Genomic DNA, 27,095 nt, shown 5'->3' with positions numbered 1-27,095 from the left:
TGTTAGAAATGATTGATCGAATCCGTTGATGCAATAAAATAAATTTAGTAAATTTGTGTTGATTTTGTATTGATTGATGGTGTTAAAAACCTGGTACAGAATAATTATGTCTTACGTAACGTTATGTTCGCTGCATTCTAATTGACCCACTCGTCAATACTTTGTTTCTCTGTAACTTGATACCAGAATTCTGGGTTCTGTGCATTATACCATGAACTGTTTGTTTTGTTTTTCATTTTAAAGATAGGAAGGCTTCGGTACACCTTTTAGCCCTATGAAACATCCTTCTGCAAACTTTCTTGCACCTTTGAAAGATATATGTACATTTAGAAAGATATTTTTTTTTTTCAAATCCAAACATCTACATGTACTTTAAGTCATATTTCATTCATTCTATTTATTATATAACTTCGCAATTATATCTCAATAAGCTTTTTAAAAAATTCGTTACATGTTCGGTTGTAAATTTACATGTATAAAAAATAAGCATTAAAAAGTTGCTTTGAATTTGTTTGTAAAGCAGTGTCGAAAGATTCACAAAAATAGTATTATTTTATCAATTGAAAGACGAAATCATGTTTTATTTACATTAACAAACAAAACACTATTATATAGCATTACATTTTACTCCGATTTTGACATTTTTCCAATTGAAGTATATTTCAGTTCTGTTTAAAAGTTTTGTAAACTCTTTCAATTAACAATTATTAGCAAAAAAAAAAAACAAAAAAAGAACACTTTTATATAGCATTTCATTTTACTCCTATTTTGACATTTTCCTTAAATAAGTATATTTCGGTTCTTTTTAAAAGTTTTGTAAACGCTTTTAATTAACAATCATTAGCAAAAAAAAAAGACAAAAGAGCACTATTATATATCATTACATTTTACTCCTATTTTGACATTTTCCCCATGTAAGTATATATTTCAGTTCTTTTTAAAAGTTTTGTCAAATCTTTCAATTAACAGTTATCAGCAAATTTATTATTAAATTTTCATATTAAAAAAACAAAACTCTTGCATGGTTAAACCTGTCTATTGTTGTCTAAATGAGATCTTTAAGGAATAAGGAATCATTCTTTGAGTATTATAAGGTTATAATTTCGGTCGGGGCGTGATCAAATCGAATAAAGCCCGAATGGCTTTATGATAGATTTGATCACGCACCGACCGAACTTATACATGTACATCACCTTATTATATTTAAAGAATGATTCCTTATTACTTATATCTATATAGCTTTCAGCAATTGTACGGTTAAATATTTGAATATAAATAAGCAAACCCCGTTTGCGCCCCAATTATACGTCATTTGAATTTATTAGGACTGTATAGTTCACATGTACAATATCTATACGTAGTGTTACCACTGGCAAAGGCACTGAAAATGTAAATATATTGATTTGACAACCTGCTTATTCTCGGAAACCAACTACAAGTCTTGACTGCTGGTCACCTCCTAGAAATTTTCTCGTTCTCATGAATGATGCATGTTCTATTCGATATGGCTCCGCTTTACTTTCGTGTAAAAACTCCAATCAAAGCAGCGACATACTTGTACTTTCATAAAATGATCATTCATTGCATTCAAACCGTCCAATAATAAATTAAAGAGTATTGATTTTCTCATTTTGTTTATAAACTAATAAAAATTTAATGAGTTAAGCCCATGATACATTGCAGTTCAGACAATGCCACTAAATAACATAAGGTAACTCATTTTCGCCAAAGAAATATATCTTTGCCTGTTAAAACTGGGTTCCCATAGACGACCCCCCCCCCCCCCAAAAAAAAAATTATTGTCAAAGGATCTTTTCTTCTATGTTCTGATTCCTAACTTTTTTGTGTTCGGTAATTTTCATTCGATATTGTTAGCCTAGAACTTGTATTGGCTTTCCATAAATAATTAAGCACTGGATACATAACGAACTGATATGGGTGGGTGCTTTACAAAGTTAATTCTTCGTTTATCGTAACCTTCAAACCACAAAACATGAGAGTGGATAACGTTCATACAATTACTGCGAGAATTGAACAAGACAATTTAAAGGGACTTGGACACGATTTGGGATTAAAATTTTCAAAATTTATTTTTTCGATTTTTATGTCTAGAATTGTTAATATAGATGTTTTCAATGCTTTGACAAAATTTGAAAGTCAAGTATCGAGTTACAAGCGAGTTACTGAGGTTAGAATTCCTTGTTTTGTAAACAAAGCTCGAGTCCTGTTAATGTTTACATATTTGTTGTATTGGTATAAGTTTCAATCTAATGTTGATATTTGTTGTTGATGAAATTATTTATGAACCCATTGAATCAGTTTTATCTTGTTTCCACCTGTAAAGGGGCATGATCACGATTTTGGTCAAATTTTATTTTTCTGTTTTTATTATTTGCAATGCTTTATGAATGCATTTCTAATGATCAAATGAAATTTGGGTGCCAGTCCTTGAGTTTTAAGCAAGATACAGGGCTTACAATTCTTCGTCATGTAAACAAGGCTCGTGCCATGTTTTTGTTTACATAGGTTCAATATACCAGTAAAAAATCTTTTTAAAGCTGGTTTGTCTATCTTATTATTCATTTTAAGAATAAATAAACGGTTCCTAACGATTAACACATTCATTTTAGGTCTAAATCTGGAATTTTCACTTCAACATTCAAAACGCTTTGTTTACATAGCGAAGAATTGTAAGCTATGTAACTCGTTTATGACTCATCAAATGACATTCAAATTTTGGTTGCCTATTAAAAATGCCTTACTGAAGCATTGTAAACATTAAAATCGAAAAAATAATTTTTGACCAAAATTGTGACCATGCCCCTTTAAAGTTTATATGATAAATGATAAATTTTGAAAGTAATAAAGACAATCCCAGTGAGTATATGATCGATTATCAAAAGTTTGGTTTCTTCAATATTCGTTGAAAACCAATTTTCGCGGATGTAGTTTTTAATTAAATTCATGAAATTAAATGTTCATTTCAATAAGACAAGTTCTATGATCAAGCTGTATTGATAACGTAATTGTCCGCAAATTTATAAATTCTTGAAACAGTACAGTCAATTAACTTTGGACAGCAATCTTCATCCGAATTTTAAAGAGGGTTAAAGAACAATCTGTAGTGACCCCCCCCCCCCCTCCTTTCGCTACCTTTGCAACTAAAGTCAACATTGACTCTTTGGTTTTCAACATCGATACCCATGAAAATTGTTATCTAGTTTCGACACGAGTCAATCAATTACCCTGAGAGAAATTAAAATCAAGCATGGAAGTTGTTAGAGAAGTTTCCTTGAATCAATAATTTACCTGCAAGTATCAGTGCAGTGCATGAGGCATGACACGTTTATTTTGTACAGGTAAACATGCAAACCGGTTCTCAAGTAAAATCGATTTCTTTCAAACCGAAATAAATTAAAAAACTCTTATTTTTTTTATTTGAATTTTTAAATTCTAAACTACTTTACAGTTTTAACTGCGAATAGTGCAAAGTAAAGGTTGAGTAAATGGCACAGGTTTTAAAATTATATCCTTGGCGGGTTGCACTTGGTAAACCATGCACTGTAAATATGTCTGCGTCTGCTTTAATCTGAGGACAACAGATGCACGGCATTTTATGTTGATTTATATATGTATAGAGAAAAATCAGTCACTGTCATTACATAATCTCCACACATGACCGATAAGTCCCATTTACTAGTTTACATATGAGGCATAAATCAAACATTCTAAAATTGTCAAAAGAGATCTTTTAAAATCAGAGAAAATTAAGACACTTCATACTAAGTGTCTGAATAAACATTATTCTCAGGAGCTTATTATTTATACTTGATTATAACAGGAACTTACAGGTACATTGTATCTCTTAGCTTGTTCTCATTTTCTCAACCTGGAATATTACAAATTGTCAACCTTACTACACATTTCTCTCTCTCCATTTTTTTTTGGGCAGTTTCTTTATAATGTATTTATCATTATCATTATGTATGATGTTTATATCTACATCTGCAATATTCATTTGAGGAATATATGAATACGACATTTTCTTTTTTTCTGCTGAAAGACTTTCAACACAAAGACCTTTAAAAGCTTTATTAAAAATAAATTAAATCTTTCAAAAATGAATAAAAAGTAAAAAATAAACAATGGACGGCATCTAAAGTAAAAATACACAGATCAAAATGTATGTAATGATTTCAAAAGCATGTAAACACAAAAAAGGAGCAGAACATTTCTGTCTCCGCCCCTGTATTATTTAATATTCAATTATTTTTAAATCCCACCGATTTATTAAATGACACCAAATAAATCGATATAAAGGTGAAGTTTGGATGTATGCGATTTACAAGTTATGGACTACGTGCAATTTCAGCTTGAATTTTTTTTAGGGAGCTATGCTGGTTTGGATGTTTTTTTCTTCATTATTTGAATGTCTGTACATTAAACAGTGGTCTAAGATAAATTAATAATTATAATATTGATAATATACAGACATTCTGGATGCTCCAAGTACCGAGGTCTAATGGACGTCAACATTCACAACAAATACATGTACTGTATTCATTTCAATATTCCAGTGTTGGGTTTCACTGTCCCAAACCTTGTGCAGGATCACAAATGGCACACTCTTCATAAAGAAAATATCAGGTCATGGCTACCAATAAAGGGTTTTCATCCAACTGCAGTCCTCCTTGACCTTGTTTCTTTGTTTTAGGGTCAAGGTCGTGTAATATTCAACATGTCTCTGAAAATGGTATCTCTGTATTTCTTCTCAAGCTCCAACATGTACGTCATGTAATTTGATATTCGAAATCCTGTGATGGCGGCTTCCTGTTATCAACAAATAATTTAATTAATAAATATTGAAATTAATAGATTACTGATATCTAAATAAATACAAAATATATGAGTTATTGAATAGATGTAAGACATCACTTGCATTCAAATGAGAGGACTGTATTGATACAGCACATGTATTAGATTAAAGATTATTTAAGGAATCATTTTTTGAATTTCATGAGGTGATTAAATGGACATGTCAATTTATCTGGTATATGAAAACTGAAAATTACCAGTATTTGCCTAATATCTATCTAAGAATATTTATTTATAAGTGTCAATTAGAAAACTATGTCGCAAAGTACATGTAAATAAATTCTCTCTTAAGTGTAGCCTTGCTTGTTAACAATGCCAGTGACAGTATTATCCAATAAAGAATTTCAATATTGGGCTCAAAGCTGAATCAATTATTCTTTATTCTTAAATATTGAAATAATAATTACTGAATTTTAAATTTGTTTGATTATACTTATTAATTTTTTTAAACAATAATACATTCTTTGAAGAGGGGATGGCATTGCTACATTCTTAGACAAAAACATGCCCATAAGGCAAAGTAAATGAAACAAAAATCATTTATTTGAAAACTTTTCAATAATGGGTAGCATAGGCATTGCACACTCTTGGTGCCTGTTGCAGTAAAACCTCACCTTGAGATGAATAATGAGGTCTTGAGTTTGCATGTGCTCCATAATGTTTTTCTGCTGATGTTTCAGAATGGCACAGCACAGATACACCTGGTAGTCAATGCCCATCACTACACACAGACAGACATACTGACAGATCTCATTCCAGTCCAGGTAGTTCCAGAAACATTGCTTCAGCCAATGGAAGCAAATCTGAAAGCAACGAAATGCGTAATCTTATAATCTATCAGTTTCAAGAGACCCAGCATTTTGATTTATGACTGTATATGTGTATACATGTGTAGATATATTTTATTTGAGCTGAGTTAGAGCTGATATAGTTTATTAGAGTAGATATACATTTCAGGGGGAAATTCTATGCGGAAGTTACTCTGGAATAAATGTTTCATTTTAAACTGACAAAACATAAGGATCTATAATATGTAAACATTTTATATTTGGGTGGGGGGGTTCATTTTCTTGAAAGGTTTATGTTACAATTTCTATGGATATACAATGCAATTTCTATAACAGCTGCTAAAATTGAATTTTAACTACTTCAGATAATATTCATTGAAGAACATTCAACTGTAACTATAGGCTCACCTGAGCTGGAGTGAATCCAGACATTTTGAATGCAGAGGCCACCAGGGGGAGTTCTATCTGGAGGATGAGTTCAATGTTGTGACCTGTGCTGGAGAATATGGGGGAAATCCCACTGCACATCAGGTCAGAGGGCAAGTGAACCTGAGAGGTCAAAGGTTATAACATTAATCATACATTTTCCAGCAAATCTTGGTACATTTAGATAATTTTATCATCCAATTAAATTTATCTAATAAATTCATCTTATTTTTTATACTTTAACTAATTTTTTTCTCCGGTTTTTAATTAATTTTCTATTCAAAGCATATAATAAAATTGTAAGGCCAAAAAAGGTTCATGTTTACTTTCTTTGGCATTACCAAATCAAGTCAAAAGAAATAAAATTAAAATGTAACCGCCCGACCACATTCTGTTTTTGAAAATATTGGCCTGAGAACTTTTTATGGCCTAAAAAACCTGCCACACATATTTCGAAATTTTATCCTGAGAAACTAAAGATTAATTTTGTTTTGCCTTCAGATAGCTGTAGCTCTTATACATTATAGACTTACAGAGCAGTGAAGTCTTGGGATCCAGAGGTAACCAGAACAACCTAGGGTGGAAAACTTGTGGAGGAAATTCCAGGATTTCTCCAGGTTACCTCCAAACATCAGAAAGATGGTGGCAGCAAACCAGTCAAATCCTCCATAAAATGAGTGGAGATATTCTAAAATGAAATACAGTAAAACACGGTTATAGCGAACACGCTTATAATGAATTGACGCTTACAGCGAAGTGAATTTCATTCCCCAAGTCTCTATTTCATGTTGTAAACTTGACGGATATAACGAATTACGCTTATAACGAAGTTAAATTGGCTGTCCCTGGGACTTCGTTATAAGCGTGTTTTACTGTACATGTACTTGTAGAAGTTACAAATTATAGTTTCTTTAGTTTAAAGAAGTAATATGAACATTCAGTGATGGTAAATGGAGTGCAAAAGTTAGTGGCAGCAATTTCAAAAATTCTAAAATGATAAAATAAATGTAGTCCATACAAAATTTTTAAGAACATGGGCAAATGAGATGGAGTAAATATGCCATTTAAATAAAAAATGAAATACATGTTGCCTTTATTAGATATGAAGAACATGGGAAAAAACGATGGTACAAACAGGTATTCGTAAAACCAAGGTAATAAAACACTTGTGACCCTGGATCCTTAAATCTACATTAAAATAATCAAGGAGAAGGTTTACATGATATTTGCAAATGTATACTTTACCTATGGAAACTTCCATTGGTTTTTGCTGTTGTTGTAGATAATAAGAGCACTGCTTCAGCAGCTGGGCAAGGCGATCTGTCACATCATTGTGGATCACTTTCAGATGTAGACCATACCTGTCAATCAAACGAAACTCACCAATAAAATCACATCATGTCTGCAGAGAGTATGCGACACAACCATAAAATAACTCATATCATAATCATAATATATGGTATCATTAGTTGGCTTTACATAAAAACTAAAACAAAACAAGATTTCTTCAGTTATTGCAGGAGCATGTGAAGAATTTAAGGTAGAATGACACAAAAAGACATCTTACCTAATAGCCATTTTTATTCCATTTTTCTGAAGTGGGGATAGTTTTAAAGCCCGCAATGAACTGTCTGAACCTTTCATAGATAAATAAAAGATATACTGAGGTTACTTATAACCAAATTAATATAATGTTTAAGATTCCAGCAAAGAAACATATCTGAAAAATTCATGCAATGGCCAGCAAGAGTTACTTTTCATTTTTATGCTTTAGCAACAGTTAATTTTCCCTACTGCATACAGTCAAATAAATATTTTTAGAAATTTACAAACTTAATATAATTAGGTATCATAGTGTTTAAACTTTATCAATTTGAAAAAAAAAGTGCTGCATGGACTTATGCATAAAAAATCATTGTGAAAATACATGTAACAATCATACTGTAAAAAGAAAAATTTCTTTTGAAAATTGGCAAGTTAGTTGAGAACAACAGTGCAGGGCAGATCAAAATAGTGGTGACTCATTTTGTATGTGGCATAAAAATGTGGCATCTGAGTGAACAGGCCTACCACTGTTGCCACTGCTGGGACGAGAACACCGCCCATAAAACCACGGTTCTATATAAACAAAGGGTCATCAGTACATTACAAAGGATGTGTTATGACAGTCATATTATTTAGCGAACATGTTACAGGCTATAACAAAGATCAACAGTTGAATACATAGGAAATTAAAGAACTGTAAACCAACTTTTACTTGTGATGACTTTATTTTGTCATTGTCTAGAGATGTCTTATATGGTTCACAGCGACAAATTTTTGTGATACTGTAAATTCCTTATTTTCTGCAAGTACTTAATTCAGGGATCTTTCCCTTTCGTATCAAACCACAAGAATATTAAATCGCGGACACGGATGATTTATTCAATTTCTTATAGTTCTTATCTTATAATAATAAAAATATTAAAATAATAGCATGAATTTTAAATCAACGAGATGTGCTTCTCGCGCTTCTTTGTAGATATTAATTTCTCATGTTTAATCATGGATCCACTGTATCAAGTCTAAGTTAAAAATCCTAAGCAAACTATTAATAGCTATAAAGGCAATAATAGACTGGTTCGTGGTAAAAAAAAAAAAATTGACAAAAATGAGGTCCTTGTGATCCTTACAAAATTTTCTTGCACATGAATAAAAGTTGGCTTAGAGTATAAACGTCAGCAGATAAACAGATAAGACCATATATGATGCACAGAGTTTTAAAATGAAGACGATACAGTACATGTCAGTTATTATGTAATTACCTGTATACTCCAGCAAGGGGAATACATCTTGGAGTTTAGACATGATGGGAATCCCTACCTCCAACAACTGCTGCATTACTGAAAGGAGAAAAAGAGGAGAATAATTTTTGAAAGAAACCAACAAGATATCATAAAGATGATGTCCTTACTTAAAGAATTCATTCTTTTCCGAAGTGATCTGTGTGAACCATGACTCCTGACCTAGAAACTTGACCCTAATGCCATCAACATATATAAAAATTGTCAAAGCAATGTTGGAAATTTGTATTATGTCTTGTTCTCTATAATCAGTTTTGATAAATCAATAATAGATTGTTTAAAAACAGATCCCAGGTATCTACATGTAGCTGAATAGAATTTTTGCTACACGTAATTATCAACTCCAATACCTACTCCATATATTTACTTATAAGTAACCAAATTTAAAAAGAATTTGGTCCTGCAAACGCAGTATATCTGGTTATTTCCACTTGTCACAAAATTTGTGAAAATTAGAAAAATGTGAAGCTTTGTTTGCTTTGCATCAGTCATTTTTTGCAATCTAAAAAGTTAAAAAGTAGCTATCAGTACTGAATATAATTGCTGCATTTTAAATATTTTGCGTTGTAATAGTGGAAAAAAGATCATTAAGAAATTTATGGGATATACATTATATTTTCAAAACAGCTATCAAATTTAATACAATTTAAACTACTTTTTAAAGTATACTCTTTACATACAGTCATGTAAATGCCAGTAGAATCAATTTATTGTATTAAATGCATATACCTGTAGGTTAATACTCACTATTTGCCTTCAGTAAATCAGGTTTAGAGATCAACATTTTGGAAAAAAGAGTTTTACATTTATCCAACCAAGCCTGGCCTTTTTCTGGTTTCTTTGCAGAGAGGAACTTTCCAAGGTCATTGTCTGAAAAAATTCACAAATTCCTTAAGATTTATTTAAAAGATATACATATAAGCTAAGATTATGGTATGACTTTTCAGGTTCCTTTTGATGTTTTCAATTAATCCTAATTTCATAAAAAAAAATTCTCAGAATAAAATACATCAAGTAAATTTTTTTAAATTTTAAAAATAAGTTTTGCAGTTTTACCTCTACTGAAATTGAAAATTATATATAGCATGAATTAAACCTGTTCAAAATTAACAATGAATCGAAGTTAATGCCTACGCTGTTAGGAAACTTTCATTGCATGGTCATTTTTCACAACCATGAATAGCTTGTAGTGATATTATATACAGCTCATGTGTGCTTGAGAATGAATTGAAAAAAAAAGTTAAATCTCTTTCAACAAGTATGTCCTCAAAACACAGTTTTTCAATCACTGCAAATCAAATCTCCCATGTCATGGTGAAGAAAGAAGCAGTCAAAAATATATGATGAATGAATTTATCAAGAAAAGATATAACAGCGGTAATATGACTAAACTTTTAAGCTTTATCAAATAGAAAGTACATGTTCATTCATAAAAAAGCAAATGCTTTATAAATGCCACTCATAGAAAAGTTATTCTTATATGGTACTATAAGATATTAACTTAAGAAAAATTACAGATTTGAAAGAGTTGTATCATGATCATTTAAAATATTATTTTCCTATCATCTAAAATGTCTTAAGTTTTTCTTCTTAAATAACAAACATCTTAACATATGATTGCTAAATAATAGATGCTTGCATGATCAGTTTTGTAAATGATATAATTGTACATGTACATATGGATAAATTCAGTGCATGTTCACATGCAAACTAGTGCCTGGCAGACTACAAACCTTCCTCTTGTTCAGACGTCAAAACAAAAGCTACAATGTACAACAGGCAACTGAACAGTGGTTGGAAACAAATGTGCACTGCAACAAATACTTACACAGATGAACTTGTGTGATGAAGATGGATTAATGTGTTTTGATGATGTTAATGAGGATGATGATTATCATCATCTTACTAAATAATATTGATGATGCTTTTGATGATGTTGATAAAAAATGATGCTGCATAATGTTCTAAGTAAACTTGTGTGATGAAAAAAGATTAAATAAATGTGATTTGATGATGGTGATGATTATCATCATCTTGCTTAATAATATTGATGATGCTTTTGATGTTGATAAAAAATGATGCTGCATAATGTTTTACTCATTTCCTGATGATAACTAATGATGATAAAAATGTTGCTAGTGATGATATTGAAGTTGAAATGGTGGTGTTCATAAAAATATTGTTGAATGTGATAATGTTGATGATCATAATGTTAAAAATAATGCTGTGATGAGTATGATGTTGAAGATGATGAGGGATGAAGGTGATAAATATGAAACATTAAGTGTGGGCAGTGGAAGAAAATTGGTGTTTATACTGAGAAAATAATTCAATGTTTGGGTTAGAATTATGATAATTTCAATCACATATACATATATTATAGGTTCTGAGTAATTCTATGTCACTAGTATTTAATTAGTACCTTGATTGAATGGAGATAGTATTACAGGTTTGTTGATTAGTTCTACGAGGTTACACATATAATATATGCCCAGAACGTACAAAGATATGGAGATTTATTTCATACAAATTCACCCTTCACCTGAAACTAACAGGACGGTACACCTACATACAGTTAACTACTTTGTGATTGGTTAATTCTTGGAATCAGTAAGAACAGCGATTGGCCCCTGAACTCAGGGTTCACCACCAGAGGGCATTAGTCCACACAGAAATGAGAGAAATCTATTGGCTGACCTGAACTTGCAAAAAAACCCAGAACTTTTTTCTTCATGTCTGACTCTGCGTATATTATCAAACATCAAGGTACATGTCTAGGTATGTTAGTGCGAGTGCACTAAATCAATAGCATTCACAATCATTATGTCAATGGTGTTCACGATACTCAAGGAAACTATTAAATAATTTGACAATAAAATTAACAAAATCTCTAAAGAGCTACTATGCATAATTGAATTCTTAATAAAATAGCTTTAAAACTGAACATCAAGCAAAGCAACTAATGGATATACACCTATATTTATATATTGACATGTTAGAATATATATGCAATATTTATATCATAGGCACCCACTTGGTTGTCTAAGGTAATATACACCTTTTCCAATATATATATACAACAAATTTGTTTACAATATGGGAAACACGTATATAAAAGTATAGCATTCCGGGCATTATTTAATAAATTTTTACAGTGGCAGTGCATTATAATAAAACATCCCACCTTGTTTAACCGTAGACCTCCCCCCAATGCTTGGAATGTACTCTCTGGGGACCGGGTAAGAGGAGAAGAGAGGGAATGAAAAGGCTCCTGTCTTTTTTTTCTACAACAAAGAATGTTCCTATTATAGGAATGATTTTTTTTATTCTTTTAAATGATACAAGGTTTGCCTGAAAATGATCAAACTCAACTGCCATTTCAATGGTTATGCTAAGAATAGTACGTGTATTTCAAACCATATTACATAATCCATCAGTAAATATGATGGATTTGTGTTATGCATGAATTTCTTTGTAGCATAAGCCATAGTCAATTGACTGGAAACAAGTAAAGTAAAACATAATAATGTAAAGGTATAAGTTTAAACAGCTGACCTCATCAATGGACCTGGGTGGCAGGGTCCTCTCAGAGGGACCTCCGATTAGGTAGGACCTCACCAGGATGTGGTTCCTCTCCAAGGACAGCATGTCCAGAATTATCTCTTCTCTGTACAACATAAGGACAGCTTACTTAAGGTTGTGGATTTTAGGTGTAGTGAGCGACTTTAAGCTGTAGTTTTGATGTGCAAGTGACTTACATAAGGTTGTGGTCTTGCTGACAGATGTGCAGTACCTACTTGAGGTTGTAGTTTTTATGTACGAGTGACGTACATGTACTTAAGGTTGTGTCTGAGCTGACAGATGTGCAAGTGACCTACTTTAAGTTGAAGTTTATGTGCAAGTGACCTACTTGAGGTTGTGGACGTGCTGACAGATGTGTAAAGATCAACTTTAGGTTGTATTCAAGTTGACAGATGTGTAGTGACCTACTTTAGGTTAGTTTAATTTTGACAGATTTGTAGAGATCTACTTTAGGCTGTTTTCATGTTGACAGATGTGTAGTGACCTACTTCAGGCTGTTTTCATGTTAACAGATGTTTAGTGACCTACTTTAGGCTGTTTTCATGTTGACAGATGTGTAGTGACCTACTTTAGGCTGTTGACAGATGTTTAGTGACCTACTTTAGGCTGTTTTCATGTTGACAGATGTGTAGTGACCTACTTTAGGCTGTTTTCATGTTGAAAGATGTGTAGAGACCTACTTTAGGTTGTGTTGACAGATGTGTAGTGATCTACTTTATGTTAGTTTCATTTTGACAGATGTGCAGTGACCTACTTTAGGTTGTGTTCATGTTGACAGATGTGCAGTGACCTACATTAGGTTGTGTTCATGTTGACAGATGTGTAGTGACCTACTTTAGGTTGTGGTTGTGGCCCTGGGCTGACAACAGGATGTCCTGGAAGTTGTATTGAGACTGCAACAACAGGAAGGTGTCCAGACAGCAGATCATCACATTCAGCACTCTGAAACCACATCAAATATACACATGCAATTTAGCAGGGAAAACTAGTGACTAACTTTTCCATATAGAAAAAAATCAAAAATCCCTAAAAAGCTTTGTGAAATGTTTGTAAAGAGCCTGGATTTTTTTCTAATTTTGTTAACTTTTTTGCAAAAACAAAATTGAGTTGTTCAGTTGCTCTCAGGAAATATTGTTATCAATACATGTACTACATTGAAATTAAGTCACAATTACATGTATTTCATCCAATCAAAATAGAACTTAAATCACACAAGAAAACAATGGTTTGAATTATGCATTTGTATCTGACTTATAGGTACCTCAATCCAAAAGTGTGACTCTCTTCAAAATTAAACAGGGAATGGGCTTTGGCATCTGAGTCCATTATGATTAACCTATCCATAAAGTCCTGAAAAATGTAAAATACACATGTAAGACATGATCCATACAATTGTCCCACATAAAAAAAAAACATTGTAAAAGTACAAATATTTACTGGGGATTAATTTTCATTTCAGTTACCGTTATAACATAAATCAATAAGACAAAATCATCTGCAATTTTTTATTTTGTGTGTTTATGTGATGTAATTTTCATTAGCAACAAATTTAATCCTCATTTTAAACCATTTTAAATCACAAATCAATGAAATCTTGTTGATCTAGTTGGGAGGTCCTCCTCAGGAGCCACAAAATCAAATATCAAAATAAAAAAAAATAAGAAGGTGGAGCCATTGCCCACAATTTATCTTCTAAACGGCATGTTTTACAAAATCATCAAAATTAGATGCCAACAAATATGAATAAACCCCAGTATCATATGATGGAGGTTTTAAGACTTCTGACTTACCACTATAGTTTTAGGAATTTCTCTGAATCCATACTCTGCTCTAGATGGGAGAGGTTTGTTGGCCAGAACCTCATATACAGCAGGAAAGGCTGACAACACATTCAGCAGTCTGATCAAGTGCTGAAAGAAAAAAAAAGTTCCACAAAACATTTCAATTCAGGTGGAAGAAAGTGTCTAATGTTGTTTCAAAAATACCAGAAAAGATATTGAAAACAACTTTCTAGCAATTACTGATCAAGAGGTGGAGGCATTTAAAATGACATGTTATTTGTTCAAGCACACAAATGACAAAGCATCATTAACACTCATAAGATATTTAAATTGTGTAGAAATATCTAGTGAATGTAGTATTATTTTGATGTTTACCTTGTGAGATGATCTATCTATTGCATCCACTGACCAACTTTTGGGGGTGAAGAGGGGGGTGTCTGAAGCTCCACACTCCAGCACTGACCACAATTCTGCTATCAGGGATTTAATGTAACCTGTGTAAGGAAAATATATGTAGAAACGATCCCCTGCTGTGTTCATGCAATTTAATTTACTTGTATTTTGGTAATTTTGGTGATTTATAAATGTTAACCTTTAGCAGAATAGAAAATTAAATACATCTATCATTAAAATATAAACTCCTCTACTGTAATTTTCTTCTACTGTTATATCTTTCTTGATAAAATGTAAAATGCTAATTTTCCAAGGCACATCCTGACAATATTCCACACACAAAATAACATGGTAGTGTGGAGTTCTGTAAAATCCTGCTGCATTGATGTGACAGTCTACTAAGTGATGTCTCCATCCATCTAACTTCACAAAGAATTACTATAGTTTCCTTATTTTCCATGAGAACTTAATTCCGCGATTCAACTGTTTTGCATCAAATTGTGAGAAAATAAAATTGTGAACACCAAATTTTTTTCATATTTTCATTTAGTTTACATCTGTCCCAGAAATAAAAGCAACATTTTACAATTTTACTCGAACATTGATTCCTCGCATTTAATAAGGAATCTACATAATACATGTATTAAATTACCGGTTTTCTGCAAAGCAATCATTCCCGGGGCTGTTGCTGCCACTTGAGTCACCATGTAACCATAGCCAAACTTCTCGCACTTGCTGACCTGAGTTGAATTTATACAAACGTCATCATGTAGTTCATTTTACATATTAGAATGTTAACATTTGATTTATCACATGTTAAAAATATATTTAACACTGCAATGTATTTTCATTATTTTGTAGAACCATCTGCATGTTTTGACAATGAAAATTAATGATGCTCTTTAAAGCTTCCTAAAAGTTTCACTAACTCAATAAGAATCAAATATCTGCATCCACATTTTCACAAAGATATATACAGTACTTTATAAAAAATGAATTAAAATGGATTTGAAATAATGAATACAAGAAAATAAATAATCAAAATTGCATTTGTTAAAATTTATAAGTACCTGTAATTTCTTCTCATATCTGGCATACATGTAAGACATACACTCATTCATGGCTCCAGTCTGCTGCAATAGTAGGAGACCTTTGGCAGAGCTGGCAAAGTTCAACAGGTTATCTCTCAGGATGTCTTCCCAGGCAGTGCTATAGAGGACAAAAAACAGCTGATAATTGAACAGATACATCAGATTGTAAATTGTGAAATTCAAAATATTAACCCGACCTTTAAGAGCTATGAATATCATACTTAGTTTACGCAGTAAACTATTTGTAAATTATTTAGAATTACAATCTCTCTAACTAAAATTAAAACTCTTAATAAAAACTCTTTAAAAAATTCATCAATTTCATAAAACTAAAAAAAAATCCCTTCTCACAAAAATCTAACGAGTTTTCAGTATATTTCATTAATTAGCTTTACGTAAGGCTTTGTGAATGCCTGTAATTGAACAATAGAACATGGGATGATATACTTACATATCCAGTGCACTGTGCCTGGTGGTGACAATGGAGTCGGAGTCACTGGAGCTGTGTTCTGATGGAGTGGGGGTCACGGACACAGCCGGCTCATTGACCGCCTGAAATCACAGTAAGAGTTACTTCCCTTAAAATGCATTAGACTGTCATTGCACTTCAGCATGCGTAGTATTTACAGCTGTCAAATTAATTGGGGAAATCAACAATTTTATATATATAAATCATTGACACAGTTTCATGCTTATAAGAAAAATCATTATAAGGTAAATTTTTTTACATCATACAATGTTTCATTTTAACAGTTGCTACAGAGTATATGGAAATCACATAAAACCAAGTATTACAATTCAGTTGCTTACTAGAAACAAATACATGTATAAAGTTTTAATGATTTTAAATTAAATTATTTGATTCTAGCATGTGTAATCTTAAATACTTATCAATGAAATATTAAATGAAAACACGGCCTTAGATAACAGCAGTCATTAGTCAACCTCATTCAACATTTGACAGTAGTTATTAGTACTTTGACCAACCTCTTTCCACACCCTGACAATGACGTTATGGAGATCGTACTGGTACAGCACTAGTAGTCCCTCACAGGTATTGTACAGCTGTCTACAGATATACAGGTACGCCCCAATCACGTTCTTTGAGGGCGCAGAGCTACTGTCCCTCGGGATCTCACCCAGCAGAGCTTTCTTTGTGAATTTGGCAATGATATGTGCTGCTGAAGACCTGGATCAATATTTTAATTTATGACATTAACAATTCCTCTGGTATCTGGTGACCAGGTACAGGTATGTGTACATAGATATTTAACATGTGATAAAATGACCAACAACTGATGTATGTAATAATTTCATCAAAATTGATATACATGTATTAAATATACAGAATTCAAAAGATCTATCTCCAATCATACAGCATATATCTGGTATATTTGACATCATAATCATATGACACATCCACTTTCTGACAATGCTTCACGCTTGACTAATTATGCAGTGACCGCCTTTAGTTATAAGCAAATCAGGAATTCTTACTTTGTGCGAGTGAACATGTTCTTCCCCTCCCCGTACATCAGGTGTCGTCTCCCCTTGGTACTGGAGGCAATCATAGACACGATGTCTGCAATGTGTAGCAGAGTGCTCTCCCCTGGTGTGTTATGTTCCTGTTCATTAAATAAAACATTCAATCATTTACAACATTAGATTTATCAGTATCATTATTCTTAGCATGTTTTTGACCCCTTCATTCAGCAAGCTATTGAACAGAATTTGCTATGTGTTCAGAATAATGAAAGACAGAAAAAAGAGGTATGCAGGCATAAATTCAGTTTTGAATTTCATTACATTGTTGTTACTTTGGATCATATGTACATAATATTGAGTTATGAAAATTCAACATTTTCCTGTACATTTCATACATATTGCCAGCAAATGAAATGAACAAGGTCTATAAATGAAATTCACATTAATTTAGTTGAAATTATAATGCAGTTATGAGGAATTATCATGCAATTCACATTTAAGGCAAAAGATAAAGAACATTGATTATAAGATTACTGCAAAATTTATACATGTAAAAAATTTTGTCTATGTTAAATGGTTTACACTATAATCATATGTACATGTACTAGCTTGCACAATAAATAAGTAGTAATAAAGTATTAATAAAATCAAAAATATTTAAATGGTATTTCTATGGAGGAAATGGCCCTATGGTTACTCCATGAAATAGGAATAGGTGGCAGGGGATTATTAATCCAATTTAAGGAGTATTCCATAATTTAATATGATTGCAATCTTTCTATGAGGGAAATGGGTACAAAATAATTCTACAGATTTCAAAAATTAGAATAATGGTCTGTTGGTCACACAGACAAATGAAAAGGATTATTCCATTCTAATAAAAGGCAATTATATGTATAGAATCAAACTCTTAAAAGGAAAATGTGTCAGTTTTGTTATAATGAAACCATTTTCTAAGGTCTGGAGTACAAAACTCTCTGATATTGGTGGGTTTATATAGGTAAACATTTTGATTTCTAGAGGAGAAAAACATTACTGGAATTAGGGTCATCAACACTTTGGTCTGTCTCACCTCAAAGAAAGAATAATCACTTTCAGGACGACCCAGCTACATTTGGAAATAGTAAAATTTTGAAAGCCTGGAAGTGTTTCTTTGTTATCTGTGGTATCCACATGAAATTAACTTTAATGAGTACATGTATTGCCTTTAAGACAATATTTTTCATGTCAATAGGCAGATCACTCTAACTGCACAAAAGGACCATACAATGTGAACTCTTTAGTGTGCACAAAAACATTTTTTCCAAACTGTCAACATTTATTTGTCAACAATTTTTTAAAAAGCCTTCTATAATACTGAGGTTTCATTAATATTTGTTGGCAACACTTTTCAGCAGATTCAGTAAAAATATCACTTGAGAGGATATACATATCAACAGACAGAGTTTATGTCACATTTTCTTACTTTAATAAACATGATCTTGTGGATCATCTCAACAGTGAAATCCATGAAAAAAAAATGTTCAACAAAACTGAGGAAATCCTTCAACAAATAAAATAATGAAACCACAGTACATTTAATATTTGTTCTAAAGACTTTTGAAATCTGATTATGAAATATAAACAATACATGAAAAAATATGTCAATGTGTTTATCACCAAGGCAACTAAGAACTAAGAAATTAACACAGTAACTGGTTTCTATGGCAACCATTCACCAATCAGCAGTGAATACTCCTCATATGAATACATGCACAGTATAATGAGTAACCATGGAAACATGCAGACTTACTACTTCCTCCCCTTCACTCTCCGTTTTGTTACACTAAATGAAGAATGATAAATGAGGAAATATCATGATTTTTGTGCATAAGAAAAGCAATCCATCATATCTAAAACTCTCATTGATATTTGAAATATAATGAAATGAATTAGTTATCTCCGGGCATCATGAGAAGAGCAATTGCTTAAAAATACAACTTTCATGTCATATGTTAAAATTTGTTGATTTGGCTGTGTTACAAAGTTGTTTTGCTGGAATTATGTTTTGTTGCTTTATATCATGTTCATTGATAAGTGTGATGAATGAAATATTTCTGCTTTACATTTACAATACTAGAATGCAATTATCGAATACAATTTGATACCGCTGTAATTAACAGTTGAAGGGTTTTAGCATTTAATTATCTTTCATAGAGAAAATATTAAAGACAGCTTATTGAATAATAAAATATCAAATTCTATAACTCCACTTTTAAAAGTAAAATCAAATAACTTTGTGAACTGAGAAAATATGATACCCATGAAGATTGATGAGATATGAATGCAATACAAAAGTAGTTAAAGTACTATGAGACTACCGGTAATGAATATCCATTGACCAAATATTCTTAAAAAAACCCAAAAAAACCAAAAAAACAACAAAACTCTGATTAGACAAGAGTGTACCTAATTTAATAAAAAAAACAAACTACCTGTAATTTAGTTTTAAAAAAAAGGGGGGGGGATAAAACTAAACATGTGAAATCTCAGATCATAAAGAAAATTCAATATCATATCTTATCAAATGAAGATGGTTTCTACAAGTGCTTTTTCTTTTTTTTTTTTTTTTACAAGAAATTAATTGATTTGAAAAATTGCAAACTAATTTTTAAAGATACAGAAAAAGAAGAAAAAATTATTTTTTTCACAGGAGTTGGACATTTTACATCAATTAGTTGCGTACCTGCGAGTCCAGGAACTGTGAGACAGGTGAGAGGAGGGCGGTGGTGATCTCGTCCTTGTACAGACAGATCTCCGCCGTCTGCTCATGGCTACACAGGATCTTCAAGATCTCCGTCACCAGGGAGGCAGGCTCGTAGGACACTGAGCATAAAAAATACGGCACAGATTAGTACCCTGTACTGTGCATTATCTTTGTTGACCAAGAGTTTACAATCTGCTTCTCTTTCACTTTGTTGAAAAGAAAAAAGTGGATTGTAAAGCCTTGCCTAGCAAGATGCCAATACATGGGTCAAAAATAAGCTCTTGATTTTCACTGTCATATACATGAATTACTATTGCAAACAGGAATTAAATGTATACTGTATATCAACTTTTTATTCTTGTGTGAGAAATTTTTGCGAGGGTTTTTCATATTCTCAGACTGTTAATATGAAAATGATTATTGAAAAATGCAATGATATTTATGCATTTCAAATTATACAGAAAATATCAAATTAGCATGACAATATTTGTTTACTTTCTGTGTATGTGTATACATCTACTGCTTTTGATATGAACTTACTACTATGGGCCCTGGGCATGGTAAATGAACTTGGATCCACCACCACTAGGACCAGAGAAACTAGGAGCTTCTTAATGGTCACTGGCTCTGTGAATTCAAAAACATTGCTATTCAACAGAAAGATGTATTGCTGCAAATACATTTTGTTGATAAAAATGATTCATAAAAGTTACACTTAACGGCATTCTTTTTTTTATATAGGGTAGAAATGGATACCTAAGGTTAGTACTGTAGTTAAAGAAAGAGTTAGTTAATAACAAATGTATGATAATATTTTGCTGCTGCTTATCTAAATTTGGATTTTCTCAATTGTTTTTTGATGTATGTTGTCATGTATTATATAGAAATGTGTATTTGCATAAAAATCACGCATTAGCAAATGAATGTCAGTCACTTTTGGGACCAACCAATGCAACAAATCTGTTAACACACTCCAATGTAATTTATACATTTGCACTAACCCTCTGAATCTTTCAGTTTTATGGGGAAGAATTTTCGGCCATTTGTAAAGCACAGCAGACGGCCAATGAGATACACAGAGTGAATGAAATAGGCATACTCCAGCTCTGCTCCTGCATAATAACTCCTTCTGCCACCTAAATGATAAAAATATCTCAGTTAAAAACTTAAACATTTAATTACATTGATTACACAAATAGATTCTAGCATATTGATGCATACATACATTAATAAAGAATTAAATTCTTAATTTTTTTTAACTTTTTGTACAATCTTACTTAGGTACATGCATGTATTCAAGCAAACTGAATAATAACAAAAAATCATAGTATTTAATAGAAGTATATAAACGATATTAAATAAATTGTCATTGAGAAGCATAATACCTAAATTGAATACCGGTATTTTGGTTCAATAAATCAGATTCAAACTAAGCTAGATTCATACCTCCTACTGTTATCTTGGTGAAGGAATCTGAGAAGTCACTCATCAGATCAAATGGAAGCTTGCGGTTTGCAGAAAAATCCAGGCAGTGGCGAACAGCATTAACAACCTGGAAATCAAAATCAAAATATAGACATTATACATTTATATAAACACAAATACCTGGTACATAAAGTCGTAAACATTAAAGGTAGAGTGAATAAATGATTGTTATAGTTCCAAGTTCGTACTCACAATTGGTCTGTACTTTTCTAACAACTTCAATAACCTGTGACGACTGTAATTTCCATGCTGGAGAAGAAATAGATAAATGTTTTATAAAAAAGCATCGATGCAACTATTACTATGTTGAATATAACATTCGAATGGATTTGCCACAGATTTGATATCTAAACTGACCATCCACTTAATGAACCACTGTGCCTTGGGATCAATGAGGGCAATGAAGTGTATGGGAGATAACTGTGCGGAGGTTCCTACTGGTCCCCCCATCTGATGAATGGAAAACAGGTTCAATGTGCTCTCCAGGATCTCCTCAAGGTACCTGTGGGCCAGCAGAAAGCAAGTTAATTACAAAACAATGTCTACCATAAAGCACAAGTTGTTACATTAACAAAAGTATAAACCGAGAGTTGCAAGTACTACCTATACTGGTCGCTTAAAATTTTTCCATGTACTTGAAAATTGAGTATATTATGTCATGTATATGATAGTTTTTTTCTAAATTTCAATTTTAATTTAAGGGATGTTAGCAGTATTAAAACAACTATTAGGGATGTTTTCCATGAAATTTACAACAAACCTGTCTGGATAACGGATCCAGTAATTTGTTGTTTCTTGTTGGAACTCATTCAATAAACGAAACTGAAAATAAATGACCAATCATGCTCAAAATTTGCATAAAATAAACAATACAAGATTCATTCAATAATTTAATAATGAATCATGTAAATATAACTATAAATATGTTCCATCTCTATTTAATACATTTAATGTTCAATTTAAGGCAAAGTTTTTTTTCAAAAAACCTATAGAACTCACAGCCTTTACTAGTTTGGTGATTGCTGGATTTGTAATGTCAAGGCCATTCTTAATCTTTGGTATTGTCCCTCGCCGTGATTGGAACTGACCAATCAAATATTCAGCTGCAAAAAAATAAAACATATTACTAAATTTCATTTTTCAAAAAGCAAGTTTTTCATAGCTAGGAGAGACTTTATTTTATTTTTTTAAATTTACCATAAAAACTTAAGCAAATCTTTCAAAAAAGAAATCTCACCCAGAAGTGTGTATATTTCTCTGGTTTGTGGTGATGTGGTCATGAAAGCTCTAGTTATGAACTTTAGAGATAAGTGCTGTTAAAAAAATAAAGGATATTTAAAAAAAAAACCACTGTAACAATTACATTGAAACATTTTAAATTAATCATTTTTCAAAGAATTTTGACACAGATACTTTTCTAATGTAAATTGTAGTTGCCCTGTTTTTTTTCGGTGAGAGATAGTTTAAAACAGTTAGAAAGTCAAAACTTGGAGGGGGCATTTTATTTTCACTAATAAACTATGCCATACTGTGAGTGAATCCTCGGGCTCAGTCATGACATCCAGTAGATTTTTACGAATCTGTGGCCAGTAATCACTATTAATGAAATCTGCTGGCATATTCTGATTCAAGATCTGCATGGCTTCTGTTCTAGACTGTAAATTTCAATAATTGGAGAAATTATTGACATGTTTATTATGCAAAACTGTACTTGTAAATCTAACAACTGAACAAATACATGTACATTACTGATTTTCCAAAGAACAACTCTTTAAATCCAGTGAATTTAATTCTTAAAAATTCTATGGTAAAAACAAAACAAAATTTAAGAAAATTGTATAAATATGAAAGATAATGAACATCTTATCTATAAATCAATGATAGAAGGAGTAAATTCTTCTTTGCTACAAAAAGAGCATAGAACAACATAAAACAACAATAAATGCATTAAAAATGTACCTGAATGTCTCTGTTTTTGTGAAGTTTATCTGCTACTGTTTGCAGCTCCTCACTGTTTGGCATCAGAAGCATACCCTTGATATGAAAAAGTAAGAGCTTAGTACATGTACATCAGAAACATTTGGAAATCAAGAAATACTTTGGTACACCAAATATGTGTGAAATTTTGCCAGCATTCACCAAACAATTGTTTACCTTTTATTTAAACAAAATGTGAAGAAAACCGACTTTTTGCTTAACAAAATGACTACGGCTTCAATTTTGTTATATATTTTCACAGTTCCCTAACCACCAATGGCAATCACCATGAAAATTACACATAACACTTGGTTTACAGTACTAAATATTGTACCTTATCATAGAAATGCAAGTTCATTTTTAGCTATCTGTTCCATGTAAACTTAACAGATTTAGACACTTAAAAAAACATCAAAAGACCTGATTAAATGAACTGTCACATGATGATTCTTCCTCATCACTGTCCAAATGGTGACTGTGTCGAGGATAGTGGAGGGGATCTGATGTTTCCTTGTGTTTTCCTGATCCAAATTCAGCATCGAAGTTTTTAATTAAGTCTTCAACAGCTTCAGATAAGTATCTTTTCATCTTCTTCGACATGTCACAGTAACTATAATAACAAGTTACAATAAAGAAAGATATGATTATCTATCAAAGATCTTTCACATGCACTAAGTTATAAAAAAAATTGTCACTTTCTTAGTATTTACATCTACATGTGTATCATTCTGTTTGTTATATATAGTCATTTGCTATCAAAAATACCATATTTTCAGGAATATAGATCATTCTATATTGACCATTCATTCAAAATTAGCACTGTTATTCACAGTTATTGTGTTGATCGATATATACTTTTTTGAAATTTTACATAAAAATTAAATAGATTAACCAACAAGCAGTTTTAACTTTTTGTCCAAAAAAGTATATTTTTAAAGACTACTCTAACTACATACGGTTTTGAATGAATCACAGATTGGGTAATCTTGCTGACGAGGGTTTCTTGACCTGAGGTGTCAACCTGGCCAGCCATTGCAAATTTCTCAATTTCATCCTCAATCAATGGACTTAAAGCTTCATCAATCTTTCTTTTCAGTTGTTTAACAAACTCAAATCTACAAAAATATACACATACAAATACAGTGTTGATAAAATTTGTAATACAAAAAGATACATGCATGGTAAATTACTAAATATTATGGTATTTTTTAGGCATCATTGTCTAGATTCTGAGAGATAAATAGCACTGTTATATACAGTATTGTATTAATTTCTTACCTGTGGAAATGTTGTTCGCTTTCTTCTAGATGAATTAAGGTCTCCTCTGCTAATTCAAAATTCCCTGCTTCTCTGATATGAGGCTCAAAATCAATAATTAGTTGTCGGATGTTATTTTTAAGATCTTCACCTTCTAATCCCCTCCAAGTCATTTTGTTTTATATTATACTAAAAACAAAAATTGTATATACTCGATAAAATTACTCACATCAATATTCAAATCTTGTCTTAGTTTTAAATTTGAGACCTTATAAAGTACATTATTGTCATTATATGTGTATATATTATCAATGATCATATACATGCATGTACGATTGAAATCATAATTCCATTTAGCTAAGAAGCTTTAAATGAATTGCTAGACACCAGGGGCAATTGTTCTTATACAGTACTCTCATTTACCAGTTATACCAATATCAGAGACATAAATATCAAAGATTGGCAACTGATTGAAATCTCGCGAAATCTTGTGGTCCCTGTACAGGGGTGTGCAATTACAAAATTTGGCCACTAGCCCAGGGGCTAGTGGGAGTACCAAAATTACTAGCCCAAGATTCAAAGTTACTAGCCAGACTAATTCAGACATGTCCACATTTCATTTTATAAAAAAACCTAAATTTTATGTACTAAATGTTTTCTCCTGTATGATGCTAGTATATATTTATTAATATACAAAATATTTATTACTTGCATGTTTTCTGTGGTAGACTAGATCAAAAATATTCAACTTCATTGATCTCTCACATTTTAGTTACAAAATTGGTTTGGGTACTGTTTATATAATAAAACCCAAACATAACATTGTGAATGTGAACAGACTCTATAAAATCACTGCAACTATCTATGTGTGCATGCATTTTATCCTGTTTAATTTCCATGTACAAACGACAACTATGCAATTAATTACGTAATGGTAAATTTTAATTAAAAATAATGGAAAATGCACAAATAATAATATGCAAAATATGAATTTTTTTTTTAATTCACCAAGCAGGTCACTTAAAAATGTGTTCATGAGAATAGTTGGTGCAGAAATTTATAATATCTCTGTAATGTATCTCTCTCTCTCTCTCTCTCTCTCTCTCTCTCTCTCTCTCTCTCTCTCTCTCTCTGTAAAAAAAATCATATTAAAAAAAGCCAATGAATACATATTAAAGAAAAAGGAATCATTTTACAGTGATGTCACTTGAAACAGCTGCACAGGTAACTACGGAAGCCATGTGCAGTGAGGCGTGACTCTCTCGTCTAGCCACTGGTCAGGTCAACACTGTCGGTAAAACTTCAAAGTGTGAAACTTACAGCAGAGCGTTTTTTCTCAGAAGAATGTAGCACGAGAAAAAAATGCTTAAGAAATTTTAAGGCTATCATGACATAAAAGGAGCAGATATTATGCCTCTGTGATAACAATGACGATACACTTTTCCTACTAGGACACTGCAAATTTACCGGCATATTTTGCCAACTCTGGTTATGATTTACTAGCCCGACGGGCTACCACAGTTAATGTTTTTGCTAGCCCGACCTCTAAAATCGGTAGCCCCGGGCGTCGGGCGATGGTAATTGCATACCCCTGCTGTAGTAAAATCAGTATAAATCAGATTAAATCAGTATATCTTTCTAATAATTAAAACAATTATATCAAAATATTAACAGCTGAACTCTTTCATTCAAAATATCATACATGTATTTTCACGAGTTTATGTCTTATATAAAACAATATTAAAAGAGGAGTTTTAGGTGGCAGTTGGCCACTTGTCGTCCGAGATTCCACTGATGTTTTATAGCAGACCAATATATGTTCTATGTATTAATCTTATTTTCCATTTTTCGTCAAAAATGTATAAAACCTATGCACATTTTCATAAAAACAATGTACTTTTGGTTTAAGATCAGTAAGGTTGGCCCCGTAACATTTTTCAACATCAAAACACGCTAATGGCGGAGTTGCCAATCTCTGTTATTTATGTCTCTGTCAATATGAATAATTTTTTATTTTTTTTGCGTAAAGTAGTGTATGGAACAAGTGTCTGTAGAGGACTAGGTGCTTTACTCCGATCTGAATCTTCTACGATTAGAGTATGAAAATTGAATGACTTCATTTAAAACATTAAAAATCAAAGGAACAAAATAACATACTTCACTGAGTTCCAAGGATTCAAAATACAATAAATTTTACGTTTCTCTTGGAATGTTTACACTCCTCCGCCATATTGGTTATCTTTTCAAAGTACCTTTTCTTTTAAGCTTTTCGATTAGTCAAAGTGGTAATTTTGTCAAACAAGAGCCAATAAAATTTCACGTAAGAAAATCCGTTCTTGCAGTTGGCAAGAATACATCGGAATACT

General features: G+C 31.9%; 1 protein-coding gene across 6 annotated transcripts; it reads right to left on the bottom strand.

Moving 5' to 3' along the window:
• Positions 1 to 4,077: 4,077 nt before the first annotated feature.
• Positions 4,078 to 27,032, bottom strand: LOC105331956 (protein broad-minded). Of its 6 annotated transcripts, none has more exons than XM_011434354.4 (36): positions 26,887 to 27,032; positions 24,751 to 24,918; positions 24,429 to 24,587; positions 23,893 to 24,082; positions 23,455 to 23,529; positions 23,025 to 23,150; positions 22,733 to 22,808; positions 22,495 to 22,598; positions 22,256 to 22,317; positions 21,853 to 21,997; positions 21,688 to 21,744; positions 21,457 to 21,562; positions 21,012 to 21,146; positions 20,551 to 20,637; positions 19,990 to 20,129; positions 19,057 to 19,089; positions 17,277 to 17,404; positions 16,767 to 16,968; positions 16,231 to 16,331; positions 15,759 to 15,897; positions 15,341 to 15,428; positions 14,671 to 14,789; positions 14,305 to 14,424; positions 13,776 to 13,864; positions 13,349 to 13,456; positions 12,488 to 12,599; positions 12,117 to 12,216; positions 11,630 to 11,674; positions 9,680 to 9,802; positions 8,894 to 8,971; positions 7,657 to 7,726; positions 7,335 to 7,450; positions 6,623 to 6,777; positions 6,072 to 6,212; positions 5,490 to 5,678; positions 4,078 to 4,830 (listed from the first exon to the last, which is right to left on the bottom strand). In XM_011434354.4, exons 2-36 carry the CDS (start codon positions 24,900 to 24,902, stop codon positions 4,717 to 4,719), a joined length of 3,984 nt encoding a protein of 1,327 aa, XP_011432656.1. In that variant the 5' UTR covers positions 24,903 to 24,918; positions 26,887 to 27,032; the 3' UTR covers positions 4,078 to 4,716. The 6 variants fall into 6 exon arrangements, with proteins under 6 accessions (XP_011432656.1, XP_065934748.1, XP_065934749.1 ...); XM_066078676.1 differs by lacking the exon at positions 19,057 to 19,089 and adding an exon at positions 18,337 to 18,372; XM_066078677.1 differs by lacking the exons at positions 11,630 to 11,674; positions 19,057 to 19,089 and adding exons at positions 10,666 to 10,695; positions 18,337 to 18,372.
• Positions 27,033 to 27,095: the final 63 nt, after the last annotated feature.

This window comes from Magallana gigas, chromosome 3 (genome assembly GCF_963853765.1).
Source record: "Magallana gigas chromosome 3, xbMagGiga1.1, whole genome shotgun sequence".
In the NCBI taxonomy this organism is placed as follows: domain Eukaryota; kingdom Metazoa; phylum Mollusca; class Bivalvia; order Ostreida; family Ostreidae; genus Magallana; species Magallana gigas.
The sequence above is the reverse complement of the archived record's forward strand: the minus strand, read 5'-3'. Positions and strand labels throughout refer to the sequence as shown.